This window comes from Alosa pseudoharengus, unplaced genomic scaffold, assembly GCF_046254945.1.
Source record: "Alosa pseudoharengus isolate Yale_2024_CS ecotype anadromous, Long Island Sound unplaced genomic scaffold, YU_APseudo_1.1 YU_APseudo_1.1_scf_11, whole genome shotgun sequence".
In the NCBI taxonomy this organism is placed as follows: Eukaryota; Metazoa; Chordata; class Actinopteri; order Clupeiformes; family Clupeidae; genus Alosa; species Alosa pseudoharengus.
In genome coordinates, this window is record NW_027468576.1 from 28,826,245 (window position 1) to 28,838,467 (window position 12,223).

The 12,223-nt window shown below is 46.5% G+C and overlaps 1 protein-coding gene across 10 annotated transcripts in view; it reads left to right on the forward strand.

Moving 5' to 3' along the window:
• The window catches only part of LOC143117178 (myosin IXB), a 46,570-nt gene that overhangs the window by 18,622 nt on the left and 15,725 nt on the right, over positions 1-12,223 (forward strand). For 7 of the 10 annotated variants that reach the window (XR_012985954.1, XM_076278726.1, XM_076278730.1 and 4 more), the window contains exons 3-18: positions 1,651-1,745; positions 3,578-3,640; positions 3,955-4,054; positions 4,293-4,393; positions 4,738-4,867; positions 5,144-5,233; positions 5,381-5,497; positions 5,691-5,825; positions 6,222-6,343; positions 6,551-6,692; positions 6,857-7,052; positions 7,383-7,458; positions 7,989-8,081; positions 9,918-10,031; positions 11,134-11,173; positions 11,371-11,493. Coding sequence is in view for 9 of the 10 variants with exons in the window: in XM_076278726.1 (XP_076134841.1) it covers positions 1,651-1,745; positions 3,578-3,640; positions 3,955-4,054; positions 4,293-4,393; positions 4,738-4,867; positions 5,144-5,233; positions 5,381-5,497; positions 5,691-5,825; positions 6,222-6,343; positions 6,551-6,692; positions 6,857-7,052; positions 7,383-7,458; positions 7,989-8,081; positions 9,918-10,031; positions 11,134-11,173; positions 11,371-11,493 (1,737 nt within the window). In the remaining variant the exon portion in view is untranslated. The remainder of the gene's footprint in view (positions 1-1,650; positions 1,746-3,577; positions 3,641-3,954; positions 4,055-4,292; positions 4,394-4,737; positions 4,868-5,143; positions 5,234-5,380; positions 5,498-5,690; positions 5,826-6,221; positions 6,344-6,550; positions 6,693-6,856; positions 7,053-7,382; positions 7,459-7,988; positions 8,082-9,917; positions 10,032-11,133; positions 11,174-11,370; positions 11,494-12,223) is intronic. The other 3 variants (XM_076278732.1, XM_076278731.1, XM_076278734.1) reach the window with 3 other exon arrangements.

Consider the following 12,223-nt stretch of genomic DNA (forward strand, 5'->3'; position numbering starts at 1 on the left):
CTCTTACTCTCTCGTTCATTTTTGTCTTTCTTTCTCATGCGTCCTTTTTATCCTTCTGCCTCTTTTTTTCATTCTTAGTCTTTCTCTCAGTCTTTCTTTGTGTCTTTTTTTCCTTTTTAGTTAGCTCAAACAATAATGGCTAAAACCTACTGAGCCTCTCCCTCCCCCACCCCCTTTTCTGCCCTTCTTTGCTGTTTCCCCTTCTCACCCTGCTCTCACAAACAGTTTGCTTTTCTTGCGAAACTCTGATGGAGTGATAGCGGGTCTGTTTGGGCAGGAGTTCAGCCCCCCCAAACTTTCTGAACGTCCCAACCAATCGCAGCGTCGGAACGGGGACATGTTTGAGGGTTGAATGCACTTGCACGTTCGTTAAGAATTCCAACTGTGATGCTGTCAGTTGAGGAGGGGAAAGAGTTCCCAGGAGCCTCAGGTCTGTGTTTTTGCCTCACCCTGGTCTAAGCCACACTGAAAGTGCTGTGTATTGCATGTCGGCTTAACGTGACAAGACCAGTGGCAACGTGTCAAAACCTCCCAGTCACACATCTAGCCTCAACGTGGCAGGAGTGGTCCCCCTGAAACTGAGCCACTTCCTCAGGGGTGCTGGGGGGCTGTGAGCACACAATGCCCTGTCCCAAACAGCGCTCACCAAGGGCCAAGAGGCTTTAGCCGAATTAAATTCAAGTCTGCCAGTTCCTGTCTGAAGGCCCCCCTCAGATGTGCTGCTCACATGGCCTGGATTGGATTTTTTAAATTTATTTATTTATTTATTTATTTATTTATTAATTACTCCGTGCTCGCTCAGATTTACTGTAACGTCCCTTCAGTGGTGAAGTTGGTTTAAAAAAATAGGTCAGATGTTCAGTCCCTCCAACCCCCCCCCCCCTCTCTCTCTCTGTCCGTCCCTCTCCCCTCCTCTTTCTCTCGCTGTCCGTTGTGGCCCCGAGTAGCCCCAAACCCAGAGGGCCCTGCCTTCCCTGCTGCTCTGCTGGTGTGTGTGGGCACAATGCAGGCTCCTATTTGGGATGCACCGGGTGGACTTCCCCTCGCACAGGCCTTTTGTTGGCCCTCTGTGCGAGTGGAACACTGATCGCCATTCAGACCTGCAGGCAGAGCCGGTGCCCTCCTGGCATAGAGGTGGGGTTGGTGGTGGTGGTGGTGGTGGTGGCATTCGCCCCGCAGTGTGGGGTGCAGGGTGGGGGCACTACCACCCCTGATGCTCATTTATCACACAGGGGACCAGTGTGACTGTCAGCTGAAAAACAACCCAGCTCCTCCCTCCTCAGCTGTGCATGCATAATGCTGTACCCCCCCACCTCTGTCTGTGTGCTACGCTGTGTATGATGTGCTACTGTATTATGTGTGCATGAGCGCACAAGGCTTGCGATGTCAATATGTATACAGTCATTGAGAATGACTTGTCAGTAGCAGTATTCATCTAATTTCCAAAAGGCCATTGAAGGAGAATGCAGGGCCTATTGTGGACATGGTCTGAGGCCATGTGATTTTTTAAAGAGCCTGATTAGCTGGTACTCATAAGTGAAGGTTTTCTTTTCATTTTTAAAGAAGCTGTGTTTGTTTTTCTGACAAGCATTGTGTAAACTGCAGTCTTGTCAAAGTCGCTGATATCATTCCCCTGGTCTCCCGTTACAGGCGTTTGGCAATGCGAAGACGGCCCACAACAACAACTCCAGTCGCTTTGGGAAGTTCATCCAGGTCAACTATCTGGAGAACGGTGTGGTGCGTGGGTAAGTGCCAACCGTAATAGTGTCTGTACTGTATGTGTGGATCCTGCCAATTAATGGAAAAGCAGCCAAGGCAAACCCGATGACCTGACCTAGAGTGATGTGCCACAGATCGCCTTCGCAAGATGCATAGACATCAGGTTTTAATTCCTTATTTAGGCTTCTGCAAAGCACGCACCCTCCCCCCTCCCCATTGCGCTCTCTGGTTATGACCCACATCAGAGTTTGGTTAAGCTTGTCATTTCCCCTTTACTGCAGAGGAGATGCCTTTGCAGTAAACAGGGAAGATGACTCTTCAAACAAGCTACTTGCACAGTCGCTAGCACCCTTAGTGGATACCACTATTCACTTGTGCTTTTACAATGCAAAATATTTCTCCTCTAATCAGTGATGGACCGTAGAGTGCATTTAAGTGTAAGCCACACAGAAGTTGCATGATGTGAACTTACATGATTTGGCTAACCTATAATGATGACTGCGTTTACATGGACATTGAGTATCCCGGTTGTTAACAGGTTTTTAAGTTTTCCGATTTTGTGATTGCACATGTAAACATCTTATCCCAGTTGCAGAACCCGGATAAGGCCTTATCCCGGTTTTGAGAAATTCGGTTCTGCTAGCTGGAGTAGGCTTACTCCAAAAGAAAACAGGATACTGTAGCAAGTATACACTTTATCCCGGTTTCTGACAGGTGCTGATTAGAACCAAAGATTATACAGCTGCGCTCTCTAAAATCGTTGGCGAGAATACGGTCATCAATAACCATGAGATTAGTATTTACATACAGGGATATTAATAAACAGCTTTCTCAGCGTTCATATAAACAACACAATATTCTGAATAAGATCAGAATCATGATAGTGCATGTAAACACAGTCAGTGATTTTACTTTTTAAACTTAATCATGTTTTACTTAAAGATGCTCTTCTGAGAAAGGGTCCATAAACGTGTAATCAAACCTATTGTGACGTAGGCTCATTCTGAGTGACTTAATTGTTTTATAGTGCCCTGTTACGGCTTCCCCTGGAGTGGCTCTCTCAGCTTGTCACAGGTCGACACTGTACCCATTGTGGCGGCCCAGAGTCACAGTCAGGGTCAGAATGGCCCTTTGGTGTGTGTGGAGAGTGGGGCAGCTCTGAGCACAGTCTATAGAGATGGATCACAATAGGGAAATGCTGGCACTAGGCCGGCCAGAGGATGTTTTCATTCAGGGCATTGTCTTTGCTCGCCTTTTTATGGCCCTATTGTAGCTCACACAACTTCACAGGAGCCGGCAGTAAGAGGCCAATAAGAGTCGTTGATAAATAAGTCCAGAACATTCTTTCCTGTAGAGTTCATTAGCAAGGGGCTTTATTAAATCAGTCCCAGAAGAGGGATACCAAAAACAGCTTTTATCCTTTCTCCAGCTTTGTAAGTGTTTGTGTGTGTGTGTTTACCTTAACGTAGCAGGAGACTAAAAGCCAACATACCTGCTTGGTATTTTTATGAGTGTATTCAAAGGTGGATGGCATGTTTTTGTTTTTGTCAGGCCCCACCTTTAACAAATTGAGTTAGGCTAAAAAAAGACCTAACTTGCAGACACACTGGCTAGTGGGAGAGCGCTGGTGACTGCCTAGTCTCGTTGCACCCTTTCTGACAACTTTGTCTCTTTTCAGCGGGTTGTGAAGGCCATCTGCTCTGGCAGTCTCACTCGCCCCCCCCCAAAGCCTGTTCCAATGAGAGAGAGAGAGAGAGAGAGAGAGAGAGAGAGAGAGAGCGCAGACTGGCCTTGGTGTCACTTTATTGATTTTTCACTCGTGTGTTTTCTTTTGGTCTCCCCCTCGACACATTTGCAGGGCTGTGGTGGAGAAGTATCTGCTGGAGAAATCCCGCCTGGTCTCTAGAGAGAAAAATGAGAGGTAAAGCAACCCGGCGAGGTCATGACCTTTGTGTCTCTCTGACCTCCAGAAGCTCTTTGTCTAAATGTCAGAGCCATTCATCACATTCAATATTCTGCTGCTTTCAGACACCTGTCTGAAACATTTATCTTCATCGTGTTGTTTACAAACAATTTCACATTTTCATTTGCAAGAATATTGATTCTTCACTCTCCAAACCAACCACATTATTTGTTGGCATTTTTATATGGGTAACCAAGTTGAAGTGTATTGGTGTTTTCTGGGGCTGTTAATGGGCTTTATCATTGGTCAGTAAAAGCTCTACCCCTGGACAGGAACTACCACGTGTTTTACTACCTGCTGGTGGGAGCCTCTGAAGAGGAACGCAAGGAGTTCAAGCTGCTACAGCCTGAAGACTACCTCTACCTCAAGCAGGTCAGTTACTACCACTGCTCCCTTCCCAACCCCTCACTACCGGCAACCTGTCAATCACCAGCACAGGCCCTTGAAGACTGTGCTGTATATGAGCACTACTCTGTCTCCTATTCACATGTATACAGTATAGTTCTTTGTCCTTATTTTTACCAAGTTCCATTTTGTTTTTTGACATGGCATGTCTATCAAGGAGGAGCTTAATAAAGCCTTTTTCTCTCTTGGACTCTTGTCTCTTTAGCAAAACTTTATGATCGAAGATGAAGAAGACCTTCGACATGACTTTGAGCGTTTGCAGCAGGCTATGGAGATGGTGGGCTTCCTGCCTGCCACCAAAAAACAGTGAGTGGGCAGGCCAGGTCCTCATAGTTCAGCCTCCCAGAGAACCTATAAGATCTCTGCCCTGAAGAATTAAACATGGTTTTTATGGTTCATATAAATGTGTCACACCTTCTGTAGAATAGTGTCCTGATGTTTTTTTTTTTTTCAGTAGATGCTCAGCGTATAATCTAAATTTAGAGATTGCATTTCCTGTTAATGTTACCATGTTTTGCCTCTCATGCCTCATATAACGTCAGGCACTGACCTCCTGCAGCTTTATGCTTGCGAGTTCATTTTCACTTTTGCTTGACTCACACAAATTATTCCTATGAATATGCTGCTGACAAATTACTCCTTGGTTACAGAATATTCTCAGTACTGTCGGCCATCTTGTATCTGGGCAATGTGACATACCGGCGCAAGTCGACTGGCCGTGACGAGGGGCTGGACGTGGGTCCTCCTGAGGTCCTCAGCACCCTCTCTGACCTGCTGAAGGTGTGGAGTGCTGCTTTTACAGTCCCTCTATGAGAGAAAAAGTCATTTCTGTAGTTTTCTGAGTCTTTGCATAAGTGTGAGCATGTGTCAACTAAAATATTCATTCTCAAGCCTTTTAAGCTCTCAGCAGTCTGACCTTAGCCAGTAAAAATCCCTTGCTGTTTAAGCTGACATTTTCGCGCCACGCAGTATCCGTGGGTCCCTAAAAAGCTTAAATGGGGTCCGCAGACGCTTGCAGTCACCTGTGAAGTCATCTGTGTGCATGTCTCCTCGCAGGTTAAGGAAGAGTTGCTTGTAGAGGCGCTCACGAAACGGAAAACGGTGACAGTCAATGACAAGCTAATCCTCCCTTACAGCCACAGTGAGGTGAGCACCCATGCCTGAAAGCCTGCCATTACCATGCATTATTTACCCTCAAAGTTAATTGCCTGTCAAGAAAGGTAGCATTTTCCTCCCTGCACGGCACTGTCAGAGTTGTTTCAAAGTTTCTCCTCTCACTAATGTCTCCCTCAGGCCATCACAGCACGGGACTCTATGGCCAAATCTCTGTACAGTGCCTTGTTTGACTGGATCGTTCTGCGCATAAACCACGCACTGCTTAACAAGAAAGACATGGAGGAATCTGTGCCGGTGAGTGTCTGTCAAAGACTGCTAAGCTATGTGCTAGGGCTGCAATGGTCTATGAAAGCCATCAATCATTAATCAAAAAGTAATTTGTGTTCATTAACCATCGGATGCTCAAATTACAAGTTTCTGACCGCTTGTGTGTTTAGAGCTATCAGTGTTTACTTACCTGCTTCTTTTTTCTTTATCCTTCCCCTAGTGCCTATCTATTGGTGTGCTGGATATTTTTGGTTTCGAGGACTTCCCGAACAACAGCTTTGAGCAGTTTTGCATTAATTACGCTAATGAGCAGCTCCAGTATTACTTCAACCAGCACATCTTTAAACTTGAGCAGGTGCGTGTGCTTCTGGACTACTTGCCCTTCGATACTCCTCTGATTTAAGGCCTATTCACACCAAGAACGATAACGATATCTATAACCATAACGATAAAAGCGTTCACACTGAACAACGATAAACAAAGTCTCTTCTTGTGTTAATGAATGTGACAGTTAAAATTTAGATGGGTTCTGATTGGCTATTAACTATTTATCGTTCTGAAAATCACTCTGAAAGTGATTCCCAACGATATCGTTCTTCATGTCGTTATCATTATAGTTTATGTGTGAACGTCGTCATTCATATTAACAAGAACGATATTTATTTATAGTTATCGTTATCGCTATCGGTCTTGGTGTGAATGGGCCTTTAGTCATGCTGTGGAGACTGACCACCTCCCCTCTGGTCCACAGGAGGAGTACCAGACAGAGGGCATCACCTGGCACAACATCGACTACACGGACAACGTGGGGTGCATCCACCTGATCAGCAAAAAGCCCACTGGACTCCTCCAGTTACTGGATGAGGAGAGCAAGTAAGGTTGCACACATGGGCGCGTATCGGTGCACAGGGAGTCTTGTAAGCAGCTCCCTCTCTCTTTGGCTCTCAGACAAACACTAAGCTTCTCAGCTGAAGAGACATGTGGCTTTTGTTATGAAAGGGAACACAATGACAAGTATAGTACTCGCCAATTGATGGTGAATGTGATGTGTTTGCTTATGATGCTATATCTCCCTCACAGCTTTCCTCATGCCACTGACAAAACACTGCTGGCCAAGTTTAAGCAGCAGCACCACAGCAACAAGTACTTTGTCGCTACACCGGTGATGGAGCCGGCATTCGTCATCCGACATTTTGCTGGAAACGTCAAGTACCAGATCAAGGTAACCTGTTTCAAATATTGACCAGAAATGCAGTGTTTTGTAAGGCTTTATTAGCTAGTGTCCATTTGGCATTTTGCCATTTGCCCGTTTATCTGTTTCCATTGGGCTGTGTCCTTATTTGACCACTGTCACATTGCTGCTTTCTTTCCTCCCTTGGCCTGCAGGACTTTAGGGAGAAGAACACTGACCACATGCGGCCTGATATTGTGGCACTGCTGCGCAGCAGTGACCGGGCATACGTGCGTCAGCTTATTGGGATGGACCCTATCGCCATGTTCCGCTGGGGCATTCTCCGTGCCACCATCCGTGGCATAGCTGCGTTCAACGAGGCAGGCCGACGCTGGGCAGCTAAGACAGCGGGTACGCTCATGCCAACCGGTCTTACAGAGGCTTGGTGCCAGTTCTCGCTCTTCATTGCCCGTTGCTAGTTTTATCACATTATAATCGCACCTATGTTAAAATGGCACTCAACTGACATCGGAGAGAGGCCAGTTTTCATCTGGGATTAAATTAAATTATGGTAGATGGGGAGAGAACGAAACAAGCAATTGCTCTCAAACAACAGGCCCATTGTGTTTGTAAATAGCTGTTAATGCTGTTTGTTTGAATCTCAAGAATAGATTTTCCATTGTTGATCCATGCGTGTGTTTGTGTGAATGTGTGTGTGTGCATGCACATGTGCCTACATAGGTGTGACCAGACCCACTTCTAGGACGCCCCTTGGGGAAATACAACGGTCCAACACACCAATTGAACGGATGTACCGGTAAGGAGTATAGCAGCTCTCAGTGTAGACAGGAGAGAAAGAAACCAAGCGACGATAGAAAGAAGGAAACTTCAGTTGGGGAACTTGATCTCTTCCTGTCTTCAGCCTTTGTGTTTTGGGACGTCATGTGACTCTTCTCTCATCCCCTAAGACACACTGCTGGCTAGATTTGCACAATGATCCTGTGGAGAAGGCTGTCCCTCAAGAGTGCTCTGCTTGTATTTACCAGATTATCTCCAGTCAGACGCGCTCGCTTAAAAGCCTCATCCTTTTAAAGGCGAACCGACAACCGTCATGATCCTATTTGGTGTAATATCACTGTTTACACATTCAGTCATTGACTCATGTCTATGATCTGTAAATCCACCTGTACTGATCCTTAAAAGTATTAAGCCAATTGCACCCCATAATGATCAGTAGGCAGGTCCAGTAAGCGCCTCTCCCAGAACCATGGCAGTCTCCGGCAGCGTCTCGCCTCTCCCGTCTGCCCTACAGTGACCCCCCTGTGTGCCGTTTGTTCCCCTCCACAGCCGTACCCCTATGCTCGAATTCTCCTTTGATCATTCAGAGGAGCGCCCCCTAGAGGCCTTTGAGGACATCTTTGCTAGCTTTGAGAGTAAGAAGTAAGTGGCCTAGTTGAAAGAAAACACTGGGAGGTCAAACAGGACGTTTTGTGTGGACGGATGGGGGGAGCCCTCTCAACACGTTCAGAAACTCTCTGGGTCTTGGTAGCATCTACAGGCAAAGAAAAGCAGCTGTTGGGAAAGGTTTACTCGCTCCAAGGGTTTTGGTTTTGATTTAACCTAATTTCAAGATGGTAATAGATCTTAAGTTGTTCATCTTGAGTATGCTAACTAAAGAGGAGAAAAGCAATGACTTTTTGGCAGTTGTTTGTGTTGGCGAAAGCCTTCAAAACGCACTGGAACCAGAAAGACCTTGCCCAGAAATATTAGTCAGAGCTCTCAGAGCAGTCCCTATGTTTTTCTTCTCAACCCGCCATTTGTAGCCACAGGGAAATATGATCCCTCTATGTCTTGCTGTCTCTTTTCTTCCCTTTTTTCACCCAGTTTCTTTCGCTGGGCCTCATTCTCTCCATCTCAGCCTGCGCTCTCAATTCTCGGCCACGTTTAATAATCTTGCAGTACGGGGCATGGGACTGTTTGCTCGGCTTAAGCAGTGATATGGCGATTTATAGCACTGGAAGCCAAGAAAGCTCTGCACACAAAGAAATAAAGTAGAAAAGCCCCTGTGGTTTGTTTGGGGGAAAGGGCTATTCCCGTAGAGTCCAGCAGAGGAGAAATCCCCTACTGGGCAGCATCAGGACTTTCCAATTCTGTGCTTTCTGTGCTTTCTCACATTGCACTGTTAATCGTTATATATACGGGATATATGTAGGCGGAATGACCACAACACTTACCAGTACATTTATTCAACAGTGTCTCCTACAGATGATTTGTAGATCCTCAAATTCCCAGAGAGCTTTTCGTGCAAAGGCTTTTTTTTTTTAAGTCCTTTTCTTTTGGAGGGTGCCCCACATTAGTCTCTTGTTTGACCTCCCGCTAGTGTTTGGGATTTGGTAAGTACTGACTGCATGGATTCGGCCGAGAGTGGAGGTGAAAGTCCACTCTTTTCGTTAACACCAGTTCCAGGTCAAGCCAGCGTAACCCCCCACCCCCCCAACCACCCACCTCCCCTCGCATGGAAGGCAGCACAAATAAACGCAGGGACAACGCTCTGAAGAGTGCATGCTCGCAGGCCTCACCAATCTGCTTTGGGAGGTTACAAACACCAGGCGCAAATTCACTTCTAATGCTGGGCACCATGGTGAGGGCTGAATGGGACTAAGCAGAGAAGGGCAATCCAGGCTCAGAAAGTCACAGTCCATCATCATATGCATTTACTTTGATAGAACCATTCTTGAGCTTGCAGCTAGAACCGTTAGAGGAAATGCGGTAGCTCAAGGCATGGCTGGAGCAGTAATGCAGCAGGTTTTCCACTCTCTGAACCTGGAATTGCCTGCTTTTCAGTAAAAGCAGGCAATATACCCGTACTCTCGAGCAGAGGGCAGCAGCATTTCCCATTAGTTGTATGGATCTTGGATTGATTGTTTTCACGCATCTCTGAGAGGGGAATTGATTGCTCCCTCCTGCCATAAGCTCTTAGTCCACAGCCCTCACCATTCTGCATATGCCATTTTTGTGGGACAAGGGCGTGTGTTTAATGGTGGCTAGTATTTTTCTAGTGTGTGATTGATTCTAATGGTGGAGGGTGTGTGTGTGTGCGCGTGCGTGCGTGTGTTCTGCTCAGTATTGGGGTTTGTGTCTTTACCTCATACCTGTATGCCACCCCACTCCACCTCTTCCCCCACCCCTTTCCCATCACCCACCCCTTTCCCATCACCCCCTGCCCTCCCTGCCTCCCCTCCCTGCTCCACTGCGCCTCCTACTGGGCTGAATCAGGGACATGCATGCCCAAATCATCAGCTCCATTAAAGACTTGCAGTTGGACGGTGAGGACCCTCGCAAGCTACTGCAGTCCTGGGGGCGCCTGCGGTTCCCACGGCACGTCCTTCAGTGAGTGTGACGCCCCCCCCCCAACCCCTCCCTCCACGATGCCCGTATCAGCCCACCCCAGTGCCAGCCTTATTTTGAACCATTAACTTAAACGAGGTGTCCTTTACACACATCCACACAGAGCTTGTTAATCAAGTAGAGCGGTGTTCTTTAGGCTTCTTTTAAGCATCTGTGAGTTTGAAGCACCTTTCCGGTCTCGTCATCACTTGAGGTTGTTATTATTGTCTCAGAAATCAAAGCAAGCTCCCTCTTTAGTCAGAGGGCACCCTACGCCTCTCCTCACCTCACCTTACCTTTTCCCTCACGGAGACTCCTAACAGCTAATAGCGTAATGAGTAGATGCCTCAACCCACCGCTGCTTTTTATAGAACAGCACATGGCTGCCCACCGTGGAGTGCCTTCATGTGTCCACGGCCAGCGTGATCCTCGTTAGCACAGATGAGCTGCTTAGATCTTGAAGGTCCTGCTGGGGCCAAGTCCTCTGTTTGATTTGGCTGTGTAGCAACGCTAACTGGATGATCGTGCTAGATGCGATGGCTTCTGTGTAGCTGCGGCTGCTGCTGCTGCTACTGCATGACCAAGCATTACTGACATAAAGATGGTTTCTCAAGAGGAGAGCCGCTGTGCTGCAGACTCCGCCTTTTCCTCGCAGTTCTGCAGGCCGCTGTAGGGCCTAAGTTACTCTCCTGGATGCTGGCAATGATTATTTGAAGCAGCTGCTCTTGAGCTCCGGTCATGAATCACTAGAAATGGGCAGATTGTAACATTTTGACAAGCAACCATGTCAAATGTGATATATGGCATGTAGGATTTCTGCTGTCTGCTATACAGATTTCCACTTTAAGCCCTTAGCCTTGCAGTAAATAGAAACGGATAGATGTTTGTTAGCGACAGTACAATCAGATGGGTGGGCTGAAATGCATCACCCTCCAGTTTCCCTCCACGCCAACCCCCTCCACCCCGTTCCTCTCCTGCAGGTGTACCCCGTCTCCCTCACCGACTGAGCATGACTCACTGTACTAACTGAGCCCTCGCCCTCACACAGACACACACCTCTACACACAAACAAACCCTCAAACCCTCTCACACTTCCTCTCTACAGGAAAAATAAGAACACGAAGCAGAAACAGCTCATTCCTAAGGTAAAGATTGCAAGGATTTTATATTGAAATCAAACTAGTTACGATTATTACAAGCACAAAGCTATCTTTCCTATTTAGTGATGATGGGTGCTAACGTCTTGATTGCTTATGAAGTGTAGGTCTTCCAGTTCAGCGTCAGTGTTTGTGAAGGTCCTAAGTGTTTCCTACTTAACCCCTTGATGTCCCTGCTCATCTAGGTGCTCCTTGACTCACGGTCACTTAAATTCATCGTGAGCCTCACATTGCATGATCGCACCACCAAGTCTCTGCTGCACCTGCACAAGAAGAAGAAGCCTCCCAGCATCAGTGCTCAGTTCCAGGTAGATCCACTAAACTACCTGGGGTAGGTTTCCCAAAGCCATAGTTGCTAACTTGTTAGCAACTTAGTTGGTTGGCAATGGGAAATTGCATTGCAACCAACAAAGTTGCTAACTTAGTTAGCAACTATGGTTTTGGGAAACCCACCCCTGAACGGGTAGTCCCGTGCTAAGAATTATTCCACTATTCCAAAATTCAGTCGTGTTAGATTAGAATGGCCAGTATAAGCAGTCTGTTCTGGGAAATCTAGCAGTGCCAAACATGTGGTTTCAATTCCATCTTCTGGATAATGGAAAGTGGAAATTGAGTACTTTTGAAAATTAAATCTTTAATTTCAGTTGAGTGTCTAGAAAAGTCTTTTTATCTCAAACTGAACGCAAAAAAGTACAATATAAGCTCATGACTTAAAAAAATAGCACAAACAGCATGCTGATCAAGACAAAGATCTCCTCTTGCCAAGCCACTTCTGTCAGCTGGTATCAGCCCCAGTGTTGTGCATTTGAACTAGATCCAAGGATAGTTTTCTGAAGAATAAGACAATATCAACATATTTATTTGATGAGCTGAATATTGTCTCATGATCAAGACAGATTTCCTCTTACAAGCCACTTCTGTCAGCTGGTATCAGCCCCAGTATTGTACAGTTGAACTAAGTCCAAAGATGGTCCTCTGAAGAAGAAGACCATGTCAACATATTTCTTTCTGAATATTGTAACATGTAAGGGTCAGACC